Below are 24,902 nucleotides of genomic sequence, written 5' to 3' on the forward strand. Positions count from 1 at the left end.
GGAGACATGATGGGATTAACATTTTTTAGACAAACCTATTTTAGGGTAATTATCAAATGGAGCTGCACGTCAACTAGGAATGCTTAAAAGTAACTCAATGTTAAGTGTAGCACAACGGGACACTCGCCTAGTATGGACCAAGAAAAGCTGCTCTGCTTTTGTGTAACTGTGGTGGAAGTTTTCCAATACAATTTACTATACTAATACCCAATTTGTACTAGTACTATCTATGTCCCGAGATGAGTCCCAATGAGCGTTGAAATAATGATCAAATGACAAATGAAATGTCCTTGCGGTATTTTATTTCTTTGCATGAAACATCTCCACACAGTGTAACTTAACATACAGAGAGACGAGGTTCTCGACCTTTAGAGTACACATCATAGTACATTTCATTCAAAACCTTTACACTATATACTTCCAACATACACTAATATAATTTTCCATTACAAACTATAGTGGGGGGTTGGGGGTTTGCTTGGAGATTCCGAGACACAAACAACGGGAATTTGTTCATTTCACCGCGCTGCTTTTGTCCCTTCTGAACCCCACTGTGCATTCTTGGAGCAGGATCAATAGATTGAGTGTATTTCTAGTGCCCGTCAGCGGAAAAATAAATTAATTTGTCAGCAGTCTTGGCACAGTGTCAGGAAATGTTTGACTGTGTGACCTCTGAGTGTGACACCGAAGGGAGGGTATATAAATGTGCAGGCCACAGTCTGCCTGCAGTAGGAGACTGTCACACACACACACCTCCAGCAGACACAAGGTAAGTCGAAAGACTGTGAGGGTACTTTTTATTTGAAAGTATTTGACTTTTCAGACTGAATATCCTTCAAGCTGGATGCGCTGTGATTGTAAACTGAATATCTTTGGGTTTTCAGACATCTTTGAAGACGTAACTATGGCACTCTGGGATTTTTTTTATTTTTTCCATTCTTTATAAACATTTTATAAACTAACAATTAAACATTTGAACATAAAATAAAATTGTTAGTTGCATCCCTAATGTTGAATAGGGAGATCAAATGTTTGGTTACATGTCATTTCTTATTTTAGGCGGTTAGGTTTGCATTGGGGGAATCTGGACTCTGGAATCTGTGTTTACTGTACTGGGGGAGTATTCTGTTGTCAAATATACTCTGATGATGTAAAACAGCTATCTGCTCTGTCAATAATTCACTTTCTGACTCTTCCAACAGATGAATCTTCCAGTTCTGCCCTCCATACTGCTGGTCATCTCTACTGTCCATGCCTTCCAGTATACGGAGCTTGCGCAGTACATTGACAGCCATCAAGAGGAATATGTGGAGGTACAATATATATTTGTCCTTCTTCCTTTAGAAATACGTTTCAGAGTCCAAGCACTAGAGATGTCAAATTTGTACCACAGTAAGTTCCATAGAGCAACCAGATATGCTGACTTAATTATAGCAGTTTAATTAATCAACATAAATTATTAAAGTTAACTGGAGAAATTTAGTAGTATTCAAAAAGGTAAAAAGGGTTTTCATTTCCATCATGAGAACTTTTCTGTCATTTTTATTTTCAATGGAAAACCATTTTTTGCTATTGTCCTGACAAAGTTAAAAATGATCAAAAAGGAACATAAAGCTAGGTTGACAATATTGTGTTTTTACGGAGATGAATAGAACATGATCATCTTTAAAACGTTTCACTAATATGATTGCTTGCACACATTCAGCTTGTCTAATGCCAACCAGTGCTAACCTCTTTAAACCATGGTAACATGCTTTAATATTTAGAAAACCACATTATTTGTCTGCCTGAATATATCTGAGAGATTGGTATACTTGTCTTATTTCACAGTTTGTGGGTTGTTAGGCACTTTAAATACCCAAATATACGTGCATGAACACTGAGTTTTTCATGATGTGTCCCCTTTAAGTAGCCTACATTAAAGCAGAATTTTAGTTGAGGCATTACCCCCTTTTAGCCAAAATGTGGCAACATTAGACGCGTCAAAAGGGCACATACTGCACAGCTTTGCTTCTTTTTTTCCTACTGAGATTGCTTGATTGAAACTGAAGAACACATTTAGTTATTGGATACTCGTAGTGTGCAGTAGTACTGAAGTATATTTTACAAGATGGCAGAAGGATAAGGCTATGCATGTGTGTGTTTCAGGCTCTGCGTGACTGGGTTGCAATCGAAAGCGACTCCAGCAATGTCTTGAAGAGGCCAGAACTGCACCGCATGATGGAGGTGGTCGCTGAGAAGCTGAGGCTCATGGGAGGGACTGTGGAGCTGGTGGACATCGGAGAGCAAGAAGTCAGTGACAGAGCCGACTCTACGCCTTTGTGATATATTAGAGCTTTGCGCTGTAATCGTCGCCCTAAGTGGTTAGTAAATACGCCCCGTTTCAAATAGTGAGCTTGGCTCATCGGGGAGGGCGACAGCGGGCAAACCAGCTGGTAACTTCAAAAAAGGCAGCGGAGCGGTCAGGACTAAATCTTCCTCCTCATTACTGACTGAGACACATGAAAGCTGCTTCCCAAACTCATTACACATTTATGATGTTTGAGGTCAAACTAGAGGTCAACATCCTCAGCTTATCGCCACTAATAAGGACCAACGTAGCATGAATTGTTACTGCAGTATATTGTCTTAATGAAGAGTAAAAACAGTAGCTGATGACCCTTCGATATCAAATTATACCATTGCGTTCACTTTTGAAAAAATATTTGCCGTTTTTCTGAGTCAACAAGATGAATGAATAAATAAATTATCTCAGCAATTAATAGAAAAAGTTCACATGAAAAAAAAATATTCTGAATTAACTAGACAATAAAAATCCTGTGAGAAGTTCTAATTTACTCAGTGATGGAATCTAACTGAGTACTCTTACTCAAGTAATGTACATTAGCACTATTTTGAGGTACTTCTACTTTAGTATTTCCATTACATTGTAATTTATACTCATATTCCACCACATTTTGGAGGCCACTTTTGTATTTTTTTACTGCCCTACATATATTTTGCAGTGTTAGTTACTTTGCAGATTCAGATTATTAATAAAAAATTATGATGGATTGTTATAGATTAAACTACCCGGCGGCATATAGCCCAAAGTATTAAAATTAGCCCCACTTTCACCAGCTGTAACATTAAAGTGAAGAACCAACAAATGCATCAACATTTATAATCCAATAATATATATTATTCTGGAAGGGCGACTCTGCATAATAATTGCTTTTACTGTTTAGTTAAGTATATTTTGAACGCAGAGCTTTTACTTGAAGCAGAGTATATCCATATTGTCGAGTATATCCATATTGTCGATTTGCTTCATTCAGTAAAAGATCTGAGTTCTTCTTCCACTGCTGCAGTTACATAAGAGCTTGATTTCATGGAAACAAACTTGTCCCTCCTGTTTGGTTTAATTCCAGCATTGAGAAACCTATGGAGAATGCCCTGATTGTCTCTTGAGCCACCACGTAGCTCGCCTGAATGCATTCCAGATGCAGCATCTTATAAAGTGTGGCATGCCAATGACTATAAAGTCCTGGGGTGCCTACTATACATCAACAAACTAATAATAGTACCATAATACTTAAAGACATAGGTATCTCCCAATGTCCCACACCTAAATCAAAAACAATTTTTGCTCTCTTTAATTCAGAAAATCTGTTGATATTTGAAAAATATATACACAGATTGAGAATGTGCAGAGTGTGCAGTTAATTGAGTACTGGTCAGTCGGTTTACTTTACTGTTGCAACACGTAAACGCAAACCACTTGCTGCGCTTAAGAAAAGTGAAAATCCAAATGATTGAGGGACACTGCAGCAGTTCGTGTTGATGTTAACCTTGCTGTTAAATGTCCACAGCTTCCCAATGGGCAGAAGTTAGCGTTGCCTAAAGTGGTGACAGCTCTGTTTGGCAGCGACCCAAGCAAACACACGGTGTGCGTCTACGGCCACGTGGACGTCCAGCCGGCGAAGCTGGAGGACGGCTGGGCGACGGATCCTTACAACCTGACCGACATCAATGGTAACAGCCTTTAATTAATCTCCTCAGCACACCATGACAAACGTATGCTGTGCAGCAAAACATTAGACAAACCAACAGAAGTTGTATGTAAAAAAAAATATATGCATGCTCATCTGGCATTTATTCACCTGTACGAGTCATCTACTGAAGAAGGATTGGCAAGATATTCTTCAACTGCTCAGCCTTTCTGCTCATACGGCAGCCATCTTGGTTTTTAAGGGATTTGTGTTGCACATACAAAGGCTGGCCATGGGATGGCAGCATATAGCTTGATGCAGTAGGGTCCATTGTAGTGGCTGCTGTTCTACTATGGCAATCTAACAATGCATATACAAGCAACCACTACAGAGCTTTCTTTTTGTCAGCAGTGGGTAGAGTTTTTGCCAGTTGTCAAGGAGATGGTCCTGTTGTCATCATGTGACCTATGTATGGCACTTCGGTCACGTGATAAAATCAGATTTTGATCGAATGTGTAATGCAAACAGTGTTTTACATTCATAACTAAGCAGAGAAAAATATAAACCATGCAACAAAACATAATTACAAACATCTTGAATATTATATATATATCGCATAATCGATTTCACTGCTTGTTGTAACATTCAGTACTTCACTTCACATGTTGTCTTAAAGCACACCCATACTCATATGATGATTCTTGTGCCTGAAGGTAACCTGTATGGAAGAGGGGCGTCGGACAACAAGGCCCCAGTTTTAGCCTGGATCCATGCTGTGGGTGCGTACTGGGCCCTCAATATGGTGAGAGAAAATTTACAATACCACCGTTGTATTTGGTTAGCTTTGCATTCCACGGATAACAGAATCAAATGTGTGAGTGGCTTTTGGAGCTACAGAGGCAATGTGACCTCAAGTGAGACCAGAGGACCGATTAGAGCACTCCTTTGCAAATCATCTTTACTAGAAAACGCTGAAAATTTAAAGAGGGGAAACAGAGGTCAACTAGCGTGAGTGGTAACACTTCTGCGACGGCCATGTCTATAATGCTTTAAATCTGTTCATATCACCGTATAATTATAGTTACAAGCACTCGTGGACATCAGTAATGCATTATGACAAATATCATTATACACATTATAATGCATTTTCTAAAGACTTTAAGGTCAGGTATCATAAAGCCTCATAATTGCTGGCCACTCGCTGACATTTTTGTAAACGTTGTAAAATATTTTTTTTACATCACTTAAAGCAAACAGTAACCACTAATAATCTTAATCTATAATCACATTGTAATGTATTATAACATTGATTATAATCCATTACAAAATGATAATGATATATAACAACTATGGGAAATATACTATGCTATTGTATTATAATATAATTATTGTTATAAGCATTATGGATATTTAATACACATTACAAGCAGAACATTACAAACATTACAAGTCACAGAAAGTGTTACCGCTGGGATAATCTGCATATCCTCAGGCAAGTGAGAGAGAAGAGCTGAGCTTCCGCCAGACTGACTTGCAGAGTCACTGCTGTTGTTTTTTTTTTGCAAAGTCACTGCAGCAGTCTGTTCCCACCATCCTAGCTGCCATTTTATCTTGTGAAAAAACCCCAACAAAACACAGAGCTGAATATGCACAGGAAAAGGCTTCAGCCAGATGCTGGATGCATTAAGGAGAGAGCGATGTGTGGGTGTCGACTGGTTTCACACGTGGCTAATGGCTCAGGATTTTTAGGTCCTCACATCCTGCTGAAAACACCATTTCATAAAAAAATTAATCTGTTTCAGACTGTATATTAGAAGTGGATGTAGTGATCGTGACGTCACCCATTGGTTTGTGGTCTGACTTTTTAAGTCTTAAATTAGACGATTTGGCCGTCGTCTTCTTGGATTACGGCTGTCGGCATTTATTTATTTTTTACAGCAAATTAAAATGCATACTCTGCTTTACGGTCTATTTGACTCTAAATGGACCATAATTTACTAAACGAACATCATGTTGTATTGAAGAAGACTTTAAAACTAGAGATTGACACCATAAACTCATGTATGAGGTAATAAATCAAGTGAGAAGTAGATTCATTTTCTCATAGACTTTACTATACTATTACTTTTACTATACAATCGGACTTCTTTTCGCAACTGAAAGGCGTCGCCCCCTGCTGGTCATTAGAGAATATGCACGTTTTAAGACACTTCCGCATTGGCTTCACTCGCCATAACCGGAGGTTAACCCCTGGTTGCAAATGAGATGTCTTCCAACAGCTTGTGAAGGAGTAGCACTGTCTGTCCTGTCTGTCCACCAGGAGCTGCCGGTAAATGTGAAGTTCGTCATCGAGGGTATGGAGGAGACGGGCTCCAACGGCCTGGATGCCATGATCCTGGCGCAGCGGGACACCTTTTTCTCTGACGTGGATTACATCATCATCTCAGACTGCGGCTGGCTCAGCAGGCGGCCCGCCCTCACCTACGGCACCAGGGGCAACTGCTACTTCTTTGCAGAGGTTGTGATTGGATAACACACTCACGCACATACACACACACACACACACACACACACACACACACACACACACACACACACACACACACACACACACAAAAAAAAACACAAACCCAAACTGAAATGTTTAGTTTCAAATAAATTGTTCCTGATTCTTCGGCCAGACGTCTGTCACTCAGCTCTCTCCTGGTGCGTTTGCAGGTTGATGGACCTAAACAGGACTTGCACTCCGGTGTTTACGGAGGCACTGTGATTGAACCAATGACTGACCTCATTGGCATTCTTGGTGAGTGTTCTTGAGGTGGTACACATTAATATATGAATGTATTCAGTCACTCGCAAGAACATTAGACACTGGACCAAGCCTTGCCAATATGCCAGGTACCCGCAGGGCAAATAATTGAATTCTATCTTTTAACCTTTATCTTAAACAGTACACTTCATGACTTGCGTCATCTCTTTAAGAAATTAGACCTGACCAGAATCCCAGGATAAGCTAGCATTACTTTACATATTTCTTATTGTCAACAAATACCATGAAAAGACCAAAACAAACAAATATGTTATCCCCCCCTCAATACTTTCTGACTTCCCCACCCTGTCTTTGGCAACGACCTGTTGTTTTTACCTCTTTTGCTCAGAGGACATTCATTGCATGACTAATAATGTTTTGAGAGGAAATAAGTTAACATTTTGCTATGACGGCTGTTTCTTACAGTAGTTTATTTATGGGGTTCCCAGTCTGTAGTCCTTAGTTGTTGGTCGGATAAGGGGTTGAAACCACATAAAATGTCTTCTTTTTTCTAACTTCTCGTATTAGACACACTAATCAGCCCCAGCGGTAAGATCCTGATTCCGGGGATCAGGGAGGCCGTGGCTCCTCTCTCTGATGAGGAATGGAGAATGTATCAGGACATCCAATTTGACTTGGACAACTACAAGACCGAGATCGGTGTCAGCCAGCTCATGTACACTAATAAGGTCAGACTATCGTCTTGAAAACGGTCAAAAAGAATCTGCGTTTAAGGCAAGGTAGAAACAACAAGATGTGTGAATGTCATTGTGTGTTTCCTGCAGGTGGACTTGTTGGCCCACATGTGGCGCTACCCCACCCTCACCATCCATGGCATCGAGGGAGCCTTCTCTGACCCTGGCACAAAGACCGTCATCCCAGCTAAGGTTACCGCTAAATTCTCCATTAGACAAGTTCCCAACATGGACCCCGCTATCGTCAAGAGACAGGTAAAACAGGGTGTGAATCCAAATCAGGCCTATTCTTTTCAGAACAAGCTAATACTTTCTTGCCATAAAGTATCTCTGCTCTTATCTTGTTGGTTTGATTCTTTAGGTGACAGATTACCTTCACTCGGTGTTTGCCAAGCGAAAGAGTCCCAATAAGCTGAAAGTCACGATGGTGATCGGGGCCAAGCCTTGGCTGGCTGACACTCAGCATCCTCTCTATGAGGCTGGGAAGGCTGCTGTGAAGAGAGGTACAGAACACACCCATCACCTCTCATTTAAGTCCTCTCACTGCATCAGAGGTTATCTAATTATGAGTTTATAGCACTGTACCTGAAGTTGATCGGAAAAAATCTGAATTTCAGCTGTGGGTAAGCAAGTCGGGCGGGGATGAAGGGAATATTTGGCCTTGCTCAGGACTTCAATATCATTCATTTCCTGCCACTTGATCACCAGTGGTTACCTCACACATCTCAATTAGTAGTGTCTCAATTTCCTGGCATAGTGCCAGGACTCACTTTTGTCTCCTGCTTGATGCCAGTCCTTTCCCATACCTAGTTACGTAGACGTCCAAAGGCTGAACCAGCCTTGACAATCCAGATGTTAACTGGCCCTTTAAGACAAAAAAAGATGTTGGGCTCGCTGTAGGGTTTCCTGGGAGCAGGTTGGTACAATACGTCTGTGTTTCATTGTTTGGCTGAAGCTGATTAAGGGTTTCATCAGGGCTCTGAGGTTTTGAAACAACCTGCCTGAGGAGGTTAGCTGGCCTTACACCAAATTCTAATAGATGGGGTTTTATGGTGTTGTGGTCATTACTACTGCTTCTGGCTTCTCTTTTATCATTTCTACATTCCTTTTATATTTCGTGTTATATGCCTCTAGTTGGTTTTGTTTTCAGTCCTTTTTATTATTCTGTGGTAGAGACATGTCCATTTCACTGTAATATAAAATGTCCTACCTTCCCCAGTTTTTGACATGGATGCTGATCTGATACGCGAGGGCGGGACCATCCCTATCGCCAGAACCTTCCAGGACGTGACGGGTAAAAGCATCATTATGGTGCCCATCGGGGGTTTTGACGACGGAATGCACTCCCAGAATGAGAAAATTAGCAGGTTCGACTCAACCGGTTTCACACATATATCTACCTTTTTTCCATTACATTTTTACAGCAAGTTTTAAATTGCACCTTTATGAGTTCATTTTGTCTGTTGAGTCTGCTGGGAGTGTTAATATGAGCATAAGCTGAAGGAGAGAAGATGTGATTTTATCAGGAGGTAAGACACAGGGATGTGAACCTCCAGGGCTCACGCTGTCTTATCCTCTCTTGATCATCCACATGAAATGAAATAATCCGTTCACCTAATATTCACCGTTACCACTGCAAGATGATAGGGATGCCAGGATAAAATGAATCTAATTAAAGGTGCATGCAAAAACAACAAAAGCAGAACAGGGATTATAATGATGTTGCTTTGAATAATGGTGGACGTTTGCTGAATATGATGTTAATGAGACTCGCATGTTGTTCCATATATGCTTTTGTCACTGTGACAAAGATTGTCAGGCCCCACATTCAGATTTTTTGGTTGGAAAAATTCCTCTTAATAACCCTTTTTCTTCCTTTAATGTTCTTCTCCCAGGTACAACTATATTGAGGGAACCAAGTTATTCATCTCCTACCTGAATGAAGTATCCCAAATTAAGAAGACCAGCGTGTGATGTTTCAATTCATTATTAGGTGAACTCCTAAAACATTCCAGCTACATGTGAGCTCTCACTGACACAAGCATGGTTTTATATTTTCACTGTGCCTTAATCTTTCTTTCATCCATTTTTCTGTGTTGCTAAGCTTTTATTTATCTGCATCTGTGAAAGATATCTATCTCTCTATCTATCTATATCAGACTGTCGAGTAAGTGTGTAATGTAGTAAAAGCTGTACAATGCAACAATTGTGTACTTTTTTTTATTCTAGAAAGTGTCAAAATGGCCCTTGATAATTGTTAATAATGACACAAAGACACAGATAATATATTGACGAGACGTTTATTTACCACTCATACATTAACAGTACTAAAGACACTTATAGGATAAGAGATTTCAGAGCCAAGACAGAAAATCTGGGTGGACAAAAGCTCCACAGTCATATGTGCTGCTGCCAGCAGTCGCTGTATGTATGGACAGAATCCAACCATTGTCTGATGTTAGAGCACTCTTCCAAGACAAAGCCCTATTCAGCCAAATGCATATGCTCTACTATGCATTTGACAGTCAACATTGTTCAATAAAAATGTTGCAAAACATCTCAACAAGTAATGTAATCTCGATTTTGGCATTTGGAAAGAGAGGGATATGACATGCACAATGTGATCCCACAGAAATACGATAAATGACTTCAACCTCTTAACGCATAACGTGTAAACAATTTAGATTCAGGCAACAAAACTACCTGGTTAAGCATAGGAAAGCAAATGTAATGGTAAAAATAACGTACGTAGCGTTCTTATTTCAAAATAAGTCAACGTTTGACTTGTTAACATAATGTAACTGATGTAGCTCACCAGTCAATGTTGAATTGGTTATGTAACTTAATGTAAGTAGCCTTCATAACTTAAAATGCACTATTGAGAGGCTGTGGTCATCTCACACATTTTTGTCATATCAGGCTGGACATGCTACTAAAGACCCAGCCAGAATCAAACTACTTATAAAATAGTGATGTGGTTTCCAGAATCAAGAAAATTACTTTTTTACATCAGTATGTCTTAGTCTGGATACTCCGAGATGCTGACACCTATTCTAAGAAAGATAGGAAAAAAACATCTGTGAAATTTTTTGACATCATTGGTATTTAGAAAAAAAGAGGAAATAAGCTTGACTAAATAATACATTTGCAATGGACTCAAATGTGCACATTGAAAATCTATGGTAAAAAAAGCTTTGGTCACACTAGAAATAATACAAAGAAAAGCAGATAGCAGTTACTTACATCTTGTACCTGTGCCATACATTCCAGCAGGAAGCAGTGGGGAGGAACCCTGGTGTTGTGAAGAAGCCGTGTCTCGACATCTCAGCGGCCTGATTCACAACACCAGCTGACCCTCCCCACCCACACACACACGCACACAGTCACAGCACTGTGGTGCGGCATGGAGGAAGGAGTTCATCTTCAGTGACAGGAACGAGCCACCGAGTGTTTACAGTTACTTTATTGTTCTCAAGAGGGCAGCAGACACAGCTGAGCCACACAAGGAAATGGAGTTCACCCACCTTTATTTTAACTGTTTGGATAGAGACCTAAATCGGCCTTATTAGCATTAAATGTGGTGTACTGTGAATACTCACCTGCTCTCCATAGTACACTAATGTCCTCTGCTAATGGACTGCAGTGGTGGTGGAGAAGGTTAAGACGATGAGGGCGAGCTGGGACAGAGAGCAACATGGGAGCATACACACTGTCTCCACTGGAGGGCAGGTCGAATACAGCAGATTTCTTGTCTGTTCACTCACTTTTGAGACTGATGGACTGATGGCAAGCTGGTCACACACCTGCAGAAAAAAAGGGGAATTTATTTTAAGCAGGACAATTAGCTTTAAAGTAAATACAGTGTTGGAAAACTAGGGTTTACAAACAGAAATATTTGACCCCTGGACAGCCTCAAACATCACATGAAACTCAATAACATCACTGTAAAATGCTCTCTGTGATTATCTGTAAGGAGCCTTTCAACGAAAACTCAGCGTGACTGCATGACACAAGGCAGCGCTCAGATGTAACAGTGCCCTATTTGGTTGCCTATTTATAAAGTGCTTTGGTATTGAGGACAGGGCCGTGATGGGGCTGAGAATAACTTTAGTTTCAAAGCGGCAAGCCTTAATCCACCTTGAAGCAGCCTGCTATTACCATGACTGAAATGGAGTCATGGTAATAGTGGGTTTACACTGTAATGGTCTTCAAGCAACGTTTCGCTTCAGTGTATCGTGTCGTCTTAGTGAAAAGATTCACTAATGGGTCTGTTTACTGAAATGATCAATGAAGGATTGTAGACAAACTGGTCTGTTGGAAGTCAGGCTGGTATTAATTATTTAAGCAAAATAAAGTTGTCCTAAATATCTTCATTTTGCTTCATTCTATGAAAGTGAAGGATATATTTTGTTAGATTTAATAAAAGAAAGACAACAACTAGTATGTGGTAGTATTGAGATTTTTTGGTACCAACAACACAATATTAAAATACTCAAATAAAAGTAATTATTGAGATATTAGGGCTAAAGAATGAGAGAAGGCAAGCACTGTTTCAAGGACTGGCACTAATACCTATTTTACATACCATCAGGTAGTTTAGAAGAGCACATATTTTATTTGGTATTTCATAATCAAATCATGTTTTAGTTAAGTGTCCAGTTACTGTAGGTGTGAAATAAATGTAAGGGACTAAAAATTGCATTTTTTGCTGCTGAAAGTAGTATGAAATGGGAAAACACCTGGTACTTGTGGCACAATTATTGAAAGCACTGACTTATATAGTCAATCTATTGATCAGGGATGCTAAACCACAAACACATTGTCTGCCTTTTTAAAATTCTACAACACGCGGTTATCTACATTAGACTGCTATTCAAAACTAATAGCTTGTGTGTGTTGCTTTCTAAACACTGCGACTGAAATAGCATAATCAATTAGCAATCACCTGTACCCAGAATGCACCTGGGAACACACCTTTGACCAATTAGACAATAAGATCACTTAGAAATCAGAGCTTAAGCACGACAGATAGGATGCAGGTTTGCTCTTTGGTGTGATCAACTATAGAGAGAGTTAGAGGGCCTTAACTGTAATATACTGTAATTACATGAATTACGTTCATGTCATCTTTAGTTAAAGTAACCGTGTCTGATACTGTTATGATGGAAAATGTAGAAGAGTTTATTGAGTTTTGAATAAGGTGTTTGCCTTTGCATGAAATGTGAATATTTTGTATTTTTCTACCGGCTTGGTCGATGTCGGACTGCATTTACAGCCCTGTTGTTTCAGAAAATGTGTTTTAGCCATTGCTCAAAAACTGTTAAGATGAATTAATATATAGTTAACCGCTTAGGGGCAGCGGAACAAAATAAATTAAAGATATATCATCTCCTTATAAAGTAAATGTGGACAATACATTGCACATCCTGCAGACACAGAGTGACATTATCTTTCATTAGTATTAATAGTAGTTTGCCTGAGGGTAAATGCAGAGTCAGGTAATAATCCTCTGTTGATTTGCCACTACATGTTTTCACATTACATTTGATCAAACATATAGACGTTGAATAGTGTAGCTTTAAATGTAGTTCCAGGGTACATGTATTTAGTTAAGTTCAAACCATTGAAATTTTTTATTTAATTAATTGTATTTTCTGGATTTTCCTGATACAAGAAGCAAAAAAAAAAAAGTAATATGAATTTCAAAATAATCTAACTCCTCCTTTATCATTCTAATAATGACTCGTGCTTGTGTGCTGTTGAGGGTTATTTATGTGGATTTATAAATAGGACCAGGTCGGACTGCAGTTGAGCGAGGTGTTCCACTTGTGCTGCCAAGTTCGACCAGTTTTTAATGTTCCACAGCTCTTGTTGTGAAATTGGTTTTAAGTCTAGCCTTTGACCACTCCATTAATCATTGGTTTGTCCTTCTGCCTGACCCACCCAGGATGGGTCAGGCCTTTACTAATTCCTTCACAAGCTGCCGTGTCACACTCGAAATAATATCCCCCACAACGCGTTCCTCCTAATCCCTTTTTATCAGGTCCGCCGGCCTTTCTGGTCGAGCTCTTATGCCAAAAGAAATTTCTTTGCACTGTTTCAATTAAACGGCTGGTGCCGGCCCAGCGGAAGCTCTTGGCCAAGTACCAGTGTCCTTCAGAAAAAGAATGTCACTGGGCATGATGGAAATAAACACTTCAGCGAACACAAGCGGAAAAGAAGGTGCAGAGTCTACGGTATGGTGGCCCTGAAGTGAAAAACGCAACGGCAACAGAGAAAACACAACAGCATTTGGTGAGACCGGAAGAGGTACATATTGGAGAGTGATTCCTCGCCACTGATCGGGTCAACTGTGTGGCAAGCGTGATTATAAAATCCCCCTGCTTTTCTTGGCAAGACGATTGGTTCAGGATAGGCATTGACCTCAAGTACCTAGGGTCAGGATAGCCTATTTGTCAGGGCATTGGACCCAAACATTATCCCGTTACCAGTACCTTGGCGAGTATGGATGCCTGGCAAATCATAGCGCTTGAATGCAACACATGGTGGGTCTTGACAAGAAAAGCAGTGGGATTCATTATAACCCATGTGGCAGTCTGCATGAAACACCCCCGGCAGACTGGATGTCTTGTGGCATAGTGCTGCTTCTCAGGGGGTTGCGGTTATATTTCAGTTCAAAATGCGATGGAAGTAGTTTCTTTCGAGGTGTTTTCATTGCGTTATTCTTCAGTCCTGCCCTACTGTGCTTTAAATGTGAGTGTCTATTTCGACGATACTACATATCTATTTAAAGCACAGATCAAAGATTGTTTGGGTGTTGGAACCTGAATCGCTTTACGGTAGCATCCATAATATGGACATTTAGACTGGAGAATATGTTCTTGTTTCATCTGCAGAACTGCCAAAAAACCTCCTGAGGGTGGAAGGCAACGTCTGTCCACGGGAACAGGCTATTGTCAATATAGTGCTGGCAAACAACACCATCCGCCTACATGACCCAGCCCAGTTTTGCGTTACACCATATTTACTGTACAGTAATGCATTTTCTGTTATAGCAGAGAGTCCTGGACTTTGAGGCAACCGCACAGTTTACGAGTTCATTTTGAAGTTGGATTCAATCTAGCTAAAAGCGGGCATCAGCGGCCGAGATGTTGTAGGACAAAGAGTGCCTGTCAATGTCCCTGGGCAGTGTGGGGGAAATAAAACTTGTGTGCCGCCAAGGAGTTCACACAGTCTAGCTCATTTCAGAGCCAAAGGTTTTTGGATTTCTTTCTCGGGGAAGGAGCACAAAGATTTAAGTAACAATCAAAACTCGCCTGAGGGATTATGAGCTGTAGCAGGCTTTGTGTGTGTGTGTGTGTGTGTGTGTGTGTGTGTGTGTGTGTGTGTGTGTGTGTGTGTGTGTGTGTGTGTGTGTGTGTGTGTGTGAGTGTGTGTGTGTCAGTGTGTGTGTGAGTGAGTGTGTTTTGGGGAAAGGAAACAGAGAGTTGTTTGAAGAAGTGCATCACGGTTTCAGAAAAGGTGAAAGCAGTCGAGGATCTGAGCTTCAAGCTTTCGGGCAATGACTTATTTAAAGGTATTCATTGATTTCCATTGTGTTTGATCCAACAAGTCTGGAATTTTTTTTTTTTTTTGGTGAGCGAGATTTGTCCTTGTCGGTGCAAAAGTAATGCCAGTGTTCAGTTCCAATGTCATTTACGGACTGCACAGAGGCAGAAAGAAACAAAACATTCTCACCCTCAACTGGTCAAATATAGCCGCTTGGTCACGTGTTAAAAAAAACCGCACAGTTTTGTTTATAAAGGGCTGTGCAGTGTTTTGGCATCTGATAAGTTTTTACATTTAAGGATTGACAACTGGACTTCCAGCACAATGTCAAAGCAACAAAAATCCTGTTTTCAACTTAGGTCTTCTTATTTCGATTTATTTGTGGAAACTGAGCTGAATTTTTTACAGAAAAGTACATGCTGCATTTTGTAAACGCAGCCAACTGTATCCCCAAAACCTTGAAATGCAATATTTTTTTCCCAATCCCACAGCATCCAACCTAAGAACATGAATGCTTTTATCCCTTTCAAATCCCTACTACATTTTTATTCAAAAGCTTTCTGTATTTAGAAATATATCAATTCATTTTCCGGCAAACTCCTTCTTTGTACCTGACACTTCTATAATGTCTGTCCAAACCCTCTTCAACCTAATCCAGTCCCCCCCCCGAGTCGGCTATATCAAACCAGCTGTCTGTCTGTCTGTGATGTCCACTGATTTGAATCCCTGGGAAGGACAAACCCGCTCGGCATCTAGCGGCGATCATGCCTCTCTTTCCCTGACAGGCCCGACAGCTCTCCTGCCGGTTTCATCTGCGTCCCATTCATCAAAATATTCTGCTAAGCAGACACCTTTGGAATGATGACTCCCCCCGAACGACAATATAATGGACGCAACAGCAGGTCAATTCATTGAACGAAGAGCAGTGTATTCTCAAGGTGAGTGGGATGCTTATTTCAAACATTTATATGAAAAGAAATAACTCATGCATGTCATTTACAGTTAATCTAAAAAGTCTAAGTCTAAAAACCTATTGATTGTTATTCTTTGTTGGTGGTGATGATACAAAAATATTTTTGATCTATTTGCACTTGTTTCATTTATCGATGGTGTTCATGACAATGAACATCCAGCCAGTCCAGATGAAATTTTTTATGACCGTGGCAGGCTTTCAGCCTAAAACAGCATTTACTGTTTCAGATGTGGAAGCAGATTCTATAGCCAATCAATCCTTTAGAAGCACAATTTCTTAATCGCTGTCAAATTTGCTGTGCATGCAGTTTCCTCTGTGTTCAACTTATTGTGGTTAAAATCTTTTTTGAATTTCACAAATAAATAGAGGCAAAAGTAGGTGAAAGTCAAAATCAAATGCCTTCTACCAGTATAACCGACTACAGCACTGTGTGACAGTCTGCACATTTAACCTGCTACACACTTAACAGCCTTATTAATGGCAGGTCGTCAATACTGCTACTTTCAGTACTTTTTGGCCATCATCTTTATTGATAAAATGTCCTCACTGTTTTAATTGTCACTTCTGAAGCAAAGAAAGTCTTTAAGGATTTGAATCCGCAACCGACCAACTTTGACCCACTATGGTTGCTGTAGTTTTTGTAAAGTTTTTCCTGTATAAAGAGAATTTATTACCGACATCTCTATTGTGCCCACTTTTTCACCTTTAAATAAAATGTTGTGAACTGTTTTAAAAAATTAGGTCTCCTGAATAATGGTCACATATTAAATAACACTGAATTGATAGTGTTTAAACATTTTACTTAACAATAAAACATTTTTGTGATTTAGATTCCAGTCTTTGAAATTTCCAGAACCTAATTTTGAAATGGTTAAAATTTTGTAAGTATTTTTCCCGTTTCCCGTTGTCCATCTGAACTTCTCTTTCTTGGCTCATGTGACTGACTAAATGTGGCCTGATAGGAGAGAGGACTGATTGATTCCTTTCAGGCTGCATCGGTTCTGTTTTAGTTTAAATTTTGTATCTTGACTTGTGACTTCTGAATCCACCAATTAAATGTTGCAACCTAAAGGTTTTAGTGGAATTAAATATTTGGATCTGAAAATGACCAATTTAAGCAACTTCAATATTGTTTTGTTTTTTATACTGGACACTTGGGTGTTATTAATATTCAAAATCTTTTTTTTGTTTATTGCACAACTCAAAATGTCATTGATTTTTTATTCAAAGAGAGGAATTCAAACCACATCATTTCAGATAGATGTTTCTATGATATTCAAACTTAATATTAAGTAGTGTCTCTTTCATAATTTTGTAATTAGTCAGTTCATTTACAAGATTTAAATTCTGATGGCCTTGTTTTGCTTCCATACTAACTATTTTGTCCCGCATTTCATCTGTACATCACATATCACAAATATGTTCAATTACAGCGGTGTTAGACTGTTTAGAGAGGTCAGGGTGGATAGATGGGACAAACCTGGTACTTTCACCAAGGAGACTGGTAGTTGTGGCCTGTTTGAAATGTACTTTTTTAATCCAAACATAATGTATTATGAAAACCCACCCGTGTTTTTGTTGCCTGAATCCAAACATGATAAGAATGTAGTTTTGAAATGCAAAAAGTGCCACGACATTTAAAACACTATAACGTTAGTATTTGTAGAAATGTTAATATGAAACAGATTTTTGGCACAAAAATGTTGAGATTCTACAAGTCCGTGGTTTGCAGAAACGTACAATGCCAATCTGCGTTTGGGTAGTTTTTGAATGCTAGACTTTTACTATGCTAGACTTCTTCCAGCACTGCCAAGTTGTAACAAACTAGGATTATTTTATAGCTGTGGAGTCTTTTTGTCCAAGGACGGCAGAGGTCCATTTAACTTTCCCTGAATAAGTGAATAAGTGAAGGTAAAAGGCTAAATCATCTGCATAGCTGGCTAGGTCACAGGGTTTTCACTTCGTGGCCGACAGCCAGATACTCAGTGACAGTCTGCAGCTTGGCCACATCTCTCAATCCAGCCAAAGAAATGCAACCAGGCCATGCCACACCCAGTTAACGCTGCCGTACCCTGGGGTCCTCGCCTCCCCACCTCTCCCCCCTCCTGTAAGAGCCGTCCATCCTTCACGTCGCTTTCAGACAGCTGTGCTTACTCCGCACTACACAGCACAGGGAGAGGGTGGGAGACAGAAAAGAACCGGGGAGAGAAGCAGAGTCTGCCTGGATAAAAGCAAGCTTTTTGTTTGCTAGTGGTGCCGTGCCCATTTTATTCAGATCAGTCATTCAGACGGCGCCTGCCACTGGCATCATCGATTTAACATCATTCATTTCGCAAGGAGGAGGAGGAAAATGGGGAGAGGAAAGTGGCTGACACCTCCGAGATATGAGGAGAGCGACAGGGATGTCATTCATTTAGTCCCATTTTTTTTTTTTATATACGTATAAACTAAATGTATGATATATGTAATTATAGTCTTTTGATTGAGGTTTACCACCATTTTAAGTTCTTTTCATTTCTTAAGCAGATGTTTTCCTATTTATTTATTTTTTCGTGAATCAATTTTAACTCAAATTTCTATCGCATGCAGTTTATTTAACTCTGGCAAGTTGACACAGACTTGTAGAAGTAAAAAATGAAGCTATTTCACAGCAGCTGGGGAAAAAAGTTAAATGGGAAAAAAACAACACAAAAGACATTTTCAAACAAGCTAGATCAGCTTTGGCCATGACTGGCTGACTGACAGCGAGGAATATGGGCTGCAGCTTGCGAGGCGGCGGCCAGATTGAGTCCAGTATTTCCAGCCCCAGAATAAACTCCGGTCTTATCGCAGGAGGAGCAGCTGGCTGCCGAAGCAGGACAGGTGACAGAGAGGATGCTGACAGCAGCCCCGGCCTGCCAATCCACCATTTCTCCACATTCCCAGGGGGGGGGGGGGGGGGGGGACCAATGATAGACATTTCAAAGTAGCTACACAGAGAAAGTAGCGGTCATCCTAAAGTCAGAGTTATGCGAGCGGGGAAATTTCAGCTGATTTTGGAGATTTGGGTGTGTTGCCTTTGCAAAATGTTCACAGGTTGTTAGGTGGGAGAATGAATGATCGGGCCTCTCGGCTGGCACGATGGAATGGGATCTTTATAATAAGAGAAAAAGCCATCTTCAATGACTGATACGTGTATGTGTTTGAGATAAACGGACAGATACTGTGCTTAATCACCATTCTGATGTTTACTGCTTTACTTTAGTGCAACCATTTTAAGGTTCTTTATACTTTTAAGAAACACACCTTATAAATAGGGAGAAATTTAACTTCTAAACTGCTTTCTCAATTATATTTTGAGGCAAACTTATTTTTTTCCCAAATTACAGTTGCAGATTAAAACATGTGCTTAATCATATGAACTGAAAAAAAAGAAATAAAAAATATAACAAGAATACTTGGTATGGTTTAGTTAAAGATCAGGTTTTTCTTGAAATAAGAGTAACAGTATACATGAAGTTAAAATTATCTCCGCCTCCATTGACTACAACAGTAAAATGCTACTTTAGGATATTGCATCAAGAATTAACCAATAATATATTATATAACAGTATGAAAATTACTTTGTCTGCATACATTTTTTACATTAAATACAGTTCTACTAAAAATGTTTATCTACTTATGTAAGATTTTACTTGTAATGAGTCTTTATATTCTGTTGTATTGGTACTTCAACTTTAGGGAAATATCTGAACAATTTGCCTCTTTATAATAATATATAAATGAAATAAAATAAATTTAGGATCATGGAGACTCAAAAGGGCGGATCTTGTGACATTGAACTTCATCCAATCTTAACCAAAATATGTTGATTTTTACATGAGTGAGGAATCGATAAACTGAGAAATGAATCTGCACATTAATCGATAATGAAAGTGAAAACCCACTGTATGCATGCAAGGTGAAGTCAGTAGTTTTACTTTGAAAGGAGTTGTTGGCTCCTAAGTCTGCAGGCTGTGTTTCGAGTATCTGTAAATCAGCATGGGAACGATCCGCATTTACTTTCCAAAGTGAAGATGACAGTATCTGCAGGTCCATCAGGACACTGGCAGAGCAGCAGGAAGAATAATTAATGTCTATAAATAGGAGATTGTTTCTTTCTGGGCTGATAGATAGTCCAAACTTGAACCAGCACCTTGCCATACTGTATCCGAATGCATATGAAAGACAGGGAGGGATAAACAAAGAAAAGAAGTAGTTTTCTTTGAGCTCCGTATAAATCTTGACTTTCTTGTGTAACAAGGCAACTTTTAGTGTTTAATTAGTTCTTAAGATGTTGTAGGAAGTGCAAGCCCTGAAGCAGGGTCCCCACGGCAGACCAACAACAGTCTGCTCATTAGAAGAAGCCACTGGTCTGTGTCTGTCGCTCTGCATGGGCTGCTATTAAAGTCTCTGTGGCTTAGAGGGAGCTACAGATGGACTGAGCAGCTATAGGTTCATATATGTACACGCAAACACACACAAACACACACAAAACCATGCCTTAAACCAAGAATACTATTCTCATAATCCCATTTGCAGACCCAAACCAACAATGTGTTGTGTTGTGCGGGTAACAAAGCCTGAAATACTCACTAGATAACACATACTACATTCATTAATCCATGTGCTGTATAACTTTCTACTACTTTTTTAATACTATTGACAATATCTCTCTAAATATCATGCTCAATATTACTTTTCCTGTTTAGTTTCCATTAGGCACTGGTGTTAGTTTCACTTCGTATAGACTTTATATTTTTACTTTTGTATTTAATCTTTGTTACTGTATTTTACTTTTTCTATTTTAGCTGATTTTTTTTACATTATTTAGTCACCTTACTGTTATTGCTATTGTGTTCTATTTTGCAATTGTGTCCGTACTATTTCTTTACAATTAATAATTATTATTTTGTTGTTCATATATGTTTTATTTTCATTCTATTGTTTTTTGCTATTCTTCTGTTTTTATTCTTAATGAAACTCGGACCCAAGAATTTTTTTAGGGATTAATAAAGTTTTATTTTATCTTATCGTATCAGAGAAGCAAATGTGTATTAATCCACTGCAGAAAATAGTCCCCAACAAATGCACTAATTACTTCAGCCCGGGCAAAGAAGGAGAAAATAAAGATGTGATGTAAAGTTGCTATGAGAATTATACATTAAGTATGTATGTAGTGAACAGTATATATATATATATATATATATGTGTGTGTGTGTGTGTGTGTGTGTGTGTGTGTATTTGTGTGCTTTGAAGATGTTTCTATAGTTACTTATGTCAATGAATATGTATATACAGATGTCTATAATATAATGTTAAGTCACCAATCGTCTGGTGATGAGGGAGCTATTGTATTGCAGCTGCAGAGAGAGGAAAAAAAAGGGATGGAGAGAGAGGAGTGGTGACCCTAGACTCGTTTGTCGGTTCAGGCCGGATGTTTGGCAGGCGTGGCACACTGCAGCAGCACTGAACCAGCTGGCACCAACAGACAGACAGGAAGGAAGAAGAGGAGGATGCAAGGAAGAACAGTTAGGAGATGGATGAAGAGGTGGAGAAAGAATTAAAAGATGAATATAAAGGGAGAAGAGAGGAGAAGAAGATCGCTCTTTGCAAACATAGAAGGCTCGGAAAATGAAATATCCTCTGACTGACCGGTCTCTGCAGGTGATGCCACTGAGCATCCCATTTCTCTCTCAGTGTGTGTAGGAGGACCAAATTGAGTCGTCATCCGCAGAGACGGTGGGGCTGAATTACCAGCACCTATTACATTTGTTACTTTTCCTAATTAGCTTCCACGTGAACTCGGAGGCTCTGCGTCCCAAAGTATGTGTCACTAATACTAACTGCAATCATTTAAACGGGAGCTGGGTACCTTAAGGCTATGCCATAGCTGAAGTCATTTCCAGGCCACATTAAAGATAGGATCTGTAATAAGACTGAAACATAGCGCTGTTGATTGAGCCAGGTGAATGAGAAAAGTTCTAGCTATATTAATCCTAATGTGAAAACGATGGAAGAAAGGGCGAAATCAGACGGCGATTAAATGGTTAATCCTGCAAGGAGCTGCATGTGTGAGTTGTGCAACTGAAATTATATTGATGCGTTTATGCAATTATGTAATTTGCTTAAATACTTCAAAGGGTGCAAATTGAATACAGTGACTCATGGCTTCTAAACAGGTGCACGCAAATAGAGGCAGGATTATCAGATTGAGTCCAACCAAGAAGTCTATAAACTAATTAAAACATTTTCAGACACAAGAACTTTATCTCTTAGTCTTTAGGAACAAGTTTGTTTTACATTAAGAGGAGACGTTGCCAACAAAGTTAGAACTTTTAGTGATTCGAGGGAAAGCAAAGGATTATTTTAGCATTTTGCCTAAAGCGTCCTTTGAAAGTAAGCTTGCTTATTCCCTCTACTTACATGTAACTGTGTAGGATGTCTGGCAAGTTCCCGAGGGACTGTGTGTATGTATTGCTCATGTTGTCGGGACACAAAGCTGTTTACACAGCTACTTTGTAGGGACTCGCATTTCTTCTGGTGACAGAATGCAAACACTGCATTTTAGGGTGAAGACTTGGTTTAGGGTGGGGCAGTTAGGTGCTGGTTAGTGTTGGGGTAAGGTTTAGGATTAGACAGGTAGTAGTTATTGTTATGGAAAAACCTGTTTTATGGGGACATAAATCTGATTTCACAGTTTCATTGTGGGGATTAGCAAAACGGGGGACAAAAAATGCAGGTCCCCTTTACTTAAATCATTACATTTTGGGGTAAAAACTTGAGCAGTTCCAGTAGGGCAGGATTTGCTGAATGGACACGCTGACGGTCAGAGGCTTCCTCTGTGCAGCATGCAAACGACCAGACCAGAGGACGCCATGACGTGCTTGAGGTTTTCGTCTGGTTCATAAACAACATGGCAGGTCAATCATGTCTGACATTTAAGACCATAAAATGCTCTGAATGAATATAATGAGGAATTCAGAACTTTTGCCGAAAAGGGGAGTCATCAGAATTGATGTATTAATAATCATACAAATATAGAGAGTATGAGAGTACTTACAAACAGTTTCAAGTGAAAAATATCAGATTTTCCCTCATTATTATCCTTTCAAATATAGCACTTAGTAGGAAATTGACTAGGAATGACCAGTTACATTCCATCTTATTTGTATTGTTTTTAGAAATAATTGTTTAAATGGAAATGCAAAAGACCAAAGTATATTTTCAATGAGTTCTAATCATAGTCCTTGACGATTTGACTTCAGTGATTATTTTTTCCCTTCATCAGATATTAAGCCGTTCCAAAACATCTTCTTGAGTGTCCTTAAGGTGGCTTGTTAGTGTTACTTGTTGACAATAAAGGGACAACTCAATGTCAGATTGACCCCTAATTAGTTTTCATGCCATGTTTCAGCTGAGTCATATGAGTTTCCAGGACTAGAGGTCGACCCACTGCTGCCTCGCAATATTGGCCACAGGGCATCTGAATTTGCAGTGGAAAACCAGCCTTGACCAAACAAACAGGCAGCTTTATTGTCAGAATGAACAGTAAAGAGTGACGTTGACCTGTTTGGTAACAATTAAGGATAACAATTGTGTAGATAAAATTGTTAATGTATTGAATATATAGAAATTTGTCTTTAGATTCATTCTAAATGTATTTAATTAGGATTAAGATTATTGTGTTGTATTTTCTATTCAACAGATCCTGAACTCTGTTTCCTAAGTCTGTGAAAGGTCATTCTTAATTAAATAATAAACAATATGAAATAAATATTTTCATTTTAAAAACAGACTTTTTGCATTCAGTGCAAAGGCTTTACTTCTGATTAACATTTGAAAAGAAGAAATTGAAGATCAAACAAATTTGAGTCAGACCAAATCAGTGCAATCAAACCCAAATGAAGCCGACCTTTGTTTCTACACTATTGACGTAAACAGTCAGCTGAAAGGCAGTACACAGTTTCATTTGCAGTAATTCCTTACCTCTCAGCTGATTCCAGGGCTGCTGATGGCCGGCCTGCAGAAAGAAAGCAAATATCAAAGTCATTAATTTGTTTTTCTTTAAGATTAGCACAGTGCTGCATGTTTTACTGGATGAACTGAGAATCCACACACACACACACACACACACACACACACACACACACACACACACACACATCCCTGTACGTCTATCTTTGTGAGGACACTCATAGACATAAAGTATTCCCTAGCCCCTTACCCTAACTAAAACCATCACAACTAAATGTCTTACCCTAATTTCCTTATCTAATCCTAATTCTAACCTGAACCTTACAACCAAGTCTGAACCCTCAAACAGGCCTTTGTAGAAATGAGGACTGACTAAAATGTCCTCACTCTTTCGTTAAGAACTTGTTCAGGTCCTCACTATGTAGCAAGTACAAGAACTCGCAGACACACACCCATGAATTAAATTGTATCTTTTTAAAATTCAGTGTAATTCATCACCTAAGAGCAGCTAGTGAATACACACAGGCATTGGATGCACGTTTGTGTTTTTGCATGTGTGTTGTGGTTGGTTGTGCTTTCATTACTTGTGTGTGTGTATTGTATCATTATAGCCTATCTGTGCATGCTGCGTTCCAATTGACTGGCTCTCTCCCAGGCGGTGCGGCTGTGACGAGGTCCACTCTACGTTTATAATAAGCTCATTAATCATTCGGCCATACTGCTCCCAGCTCTCCCTCATAGCCCAGCTCTGATGATCAACATTGACTGGCTCGGGAAAAAGCAGCCGCTGCTTCTGGACCAATGCAGGCAGAGATTGTTGGGGTGTAAAGGCAGACAAGTGGAGGCAATCGATTTTAGCATGAAAGGAGACTAAATGGATTCCCAATGTTGAGATGAGATGAGACGGTGGT

General features: G+C 39.5%; 1 protein-coding gene across 1 annotated transcript; it reads left to right on the top strand.

Annotated features, from left to right (window-relative positions):
• Positions 1-685: 685 nt before the first annotated feature.
• cndp1 (carnosine dipeptidase 1) lies at positions 686-9,681 on the top strand. Its single transcript, XM_054621156.1, has 12 exons — positions 686-769; positions 1,203-1,313; positions 2,149-2,292; positions 3,852-4,014; positions 4,685-4,773; positions 6,292-6,489; positions 6,690-6,774; positions 7,309-7,469; positions 7,566-7,730; positions 7,837-7,978; positions 8,695-8,842; positions 9,371-9,681. Exons 1-12 carry the CDS (start codon positions 704-706, stop codon positions 9,447-9,449), a joined length of 1,551 nt encoding a protein of 516 aa, XP_054477131.1. The 5' UTR covers positions 686-703; the 3' UTR covers positions 9,450-9,681.
• The last annotated feature ends 15,221 nt before the right edge of the window (positions 9,682-24,902 follow it).

The sequence above is a fragment of the Anoplopoma fimbria genome, chromosome 20 (assembly GCF_027596085.1).
Source record: "Anoplopoma fimbria isolate UVic2021 breed Golden Eagle Sablefish chromosome 20, Afim_UVic_2022, whole genome shotgun sequence".
Classification (NCBI taxonomy): Eukaryota; Metazoa; Chordata; class Actinopteri; order Perciformes; family Anoplopomatidae; genus Anoplopoma; species Anoplopoma fimbria.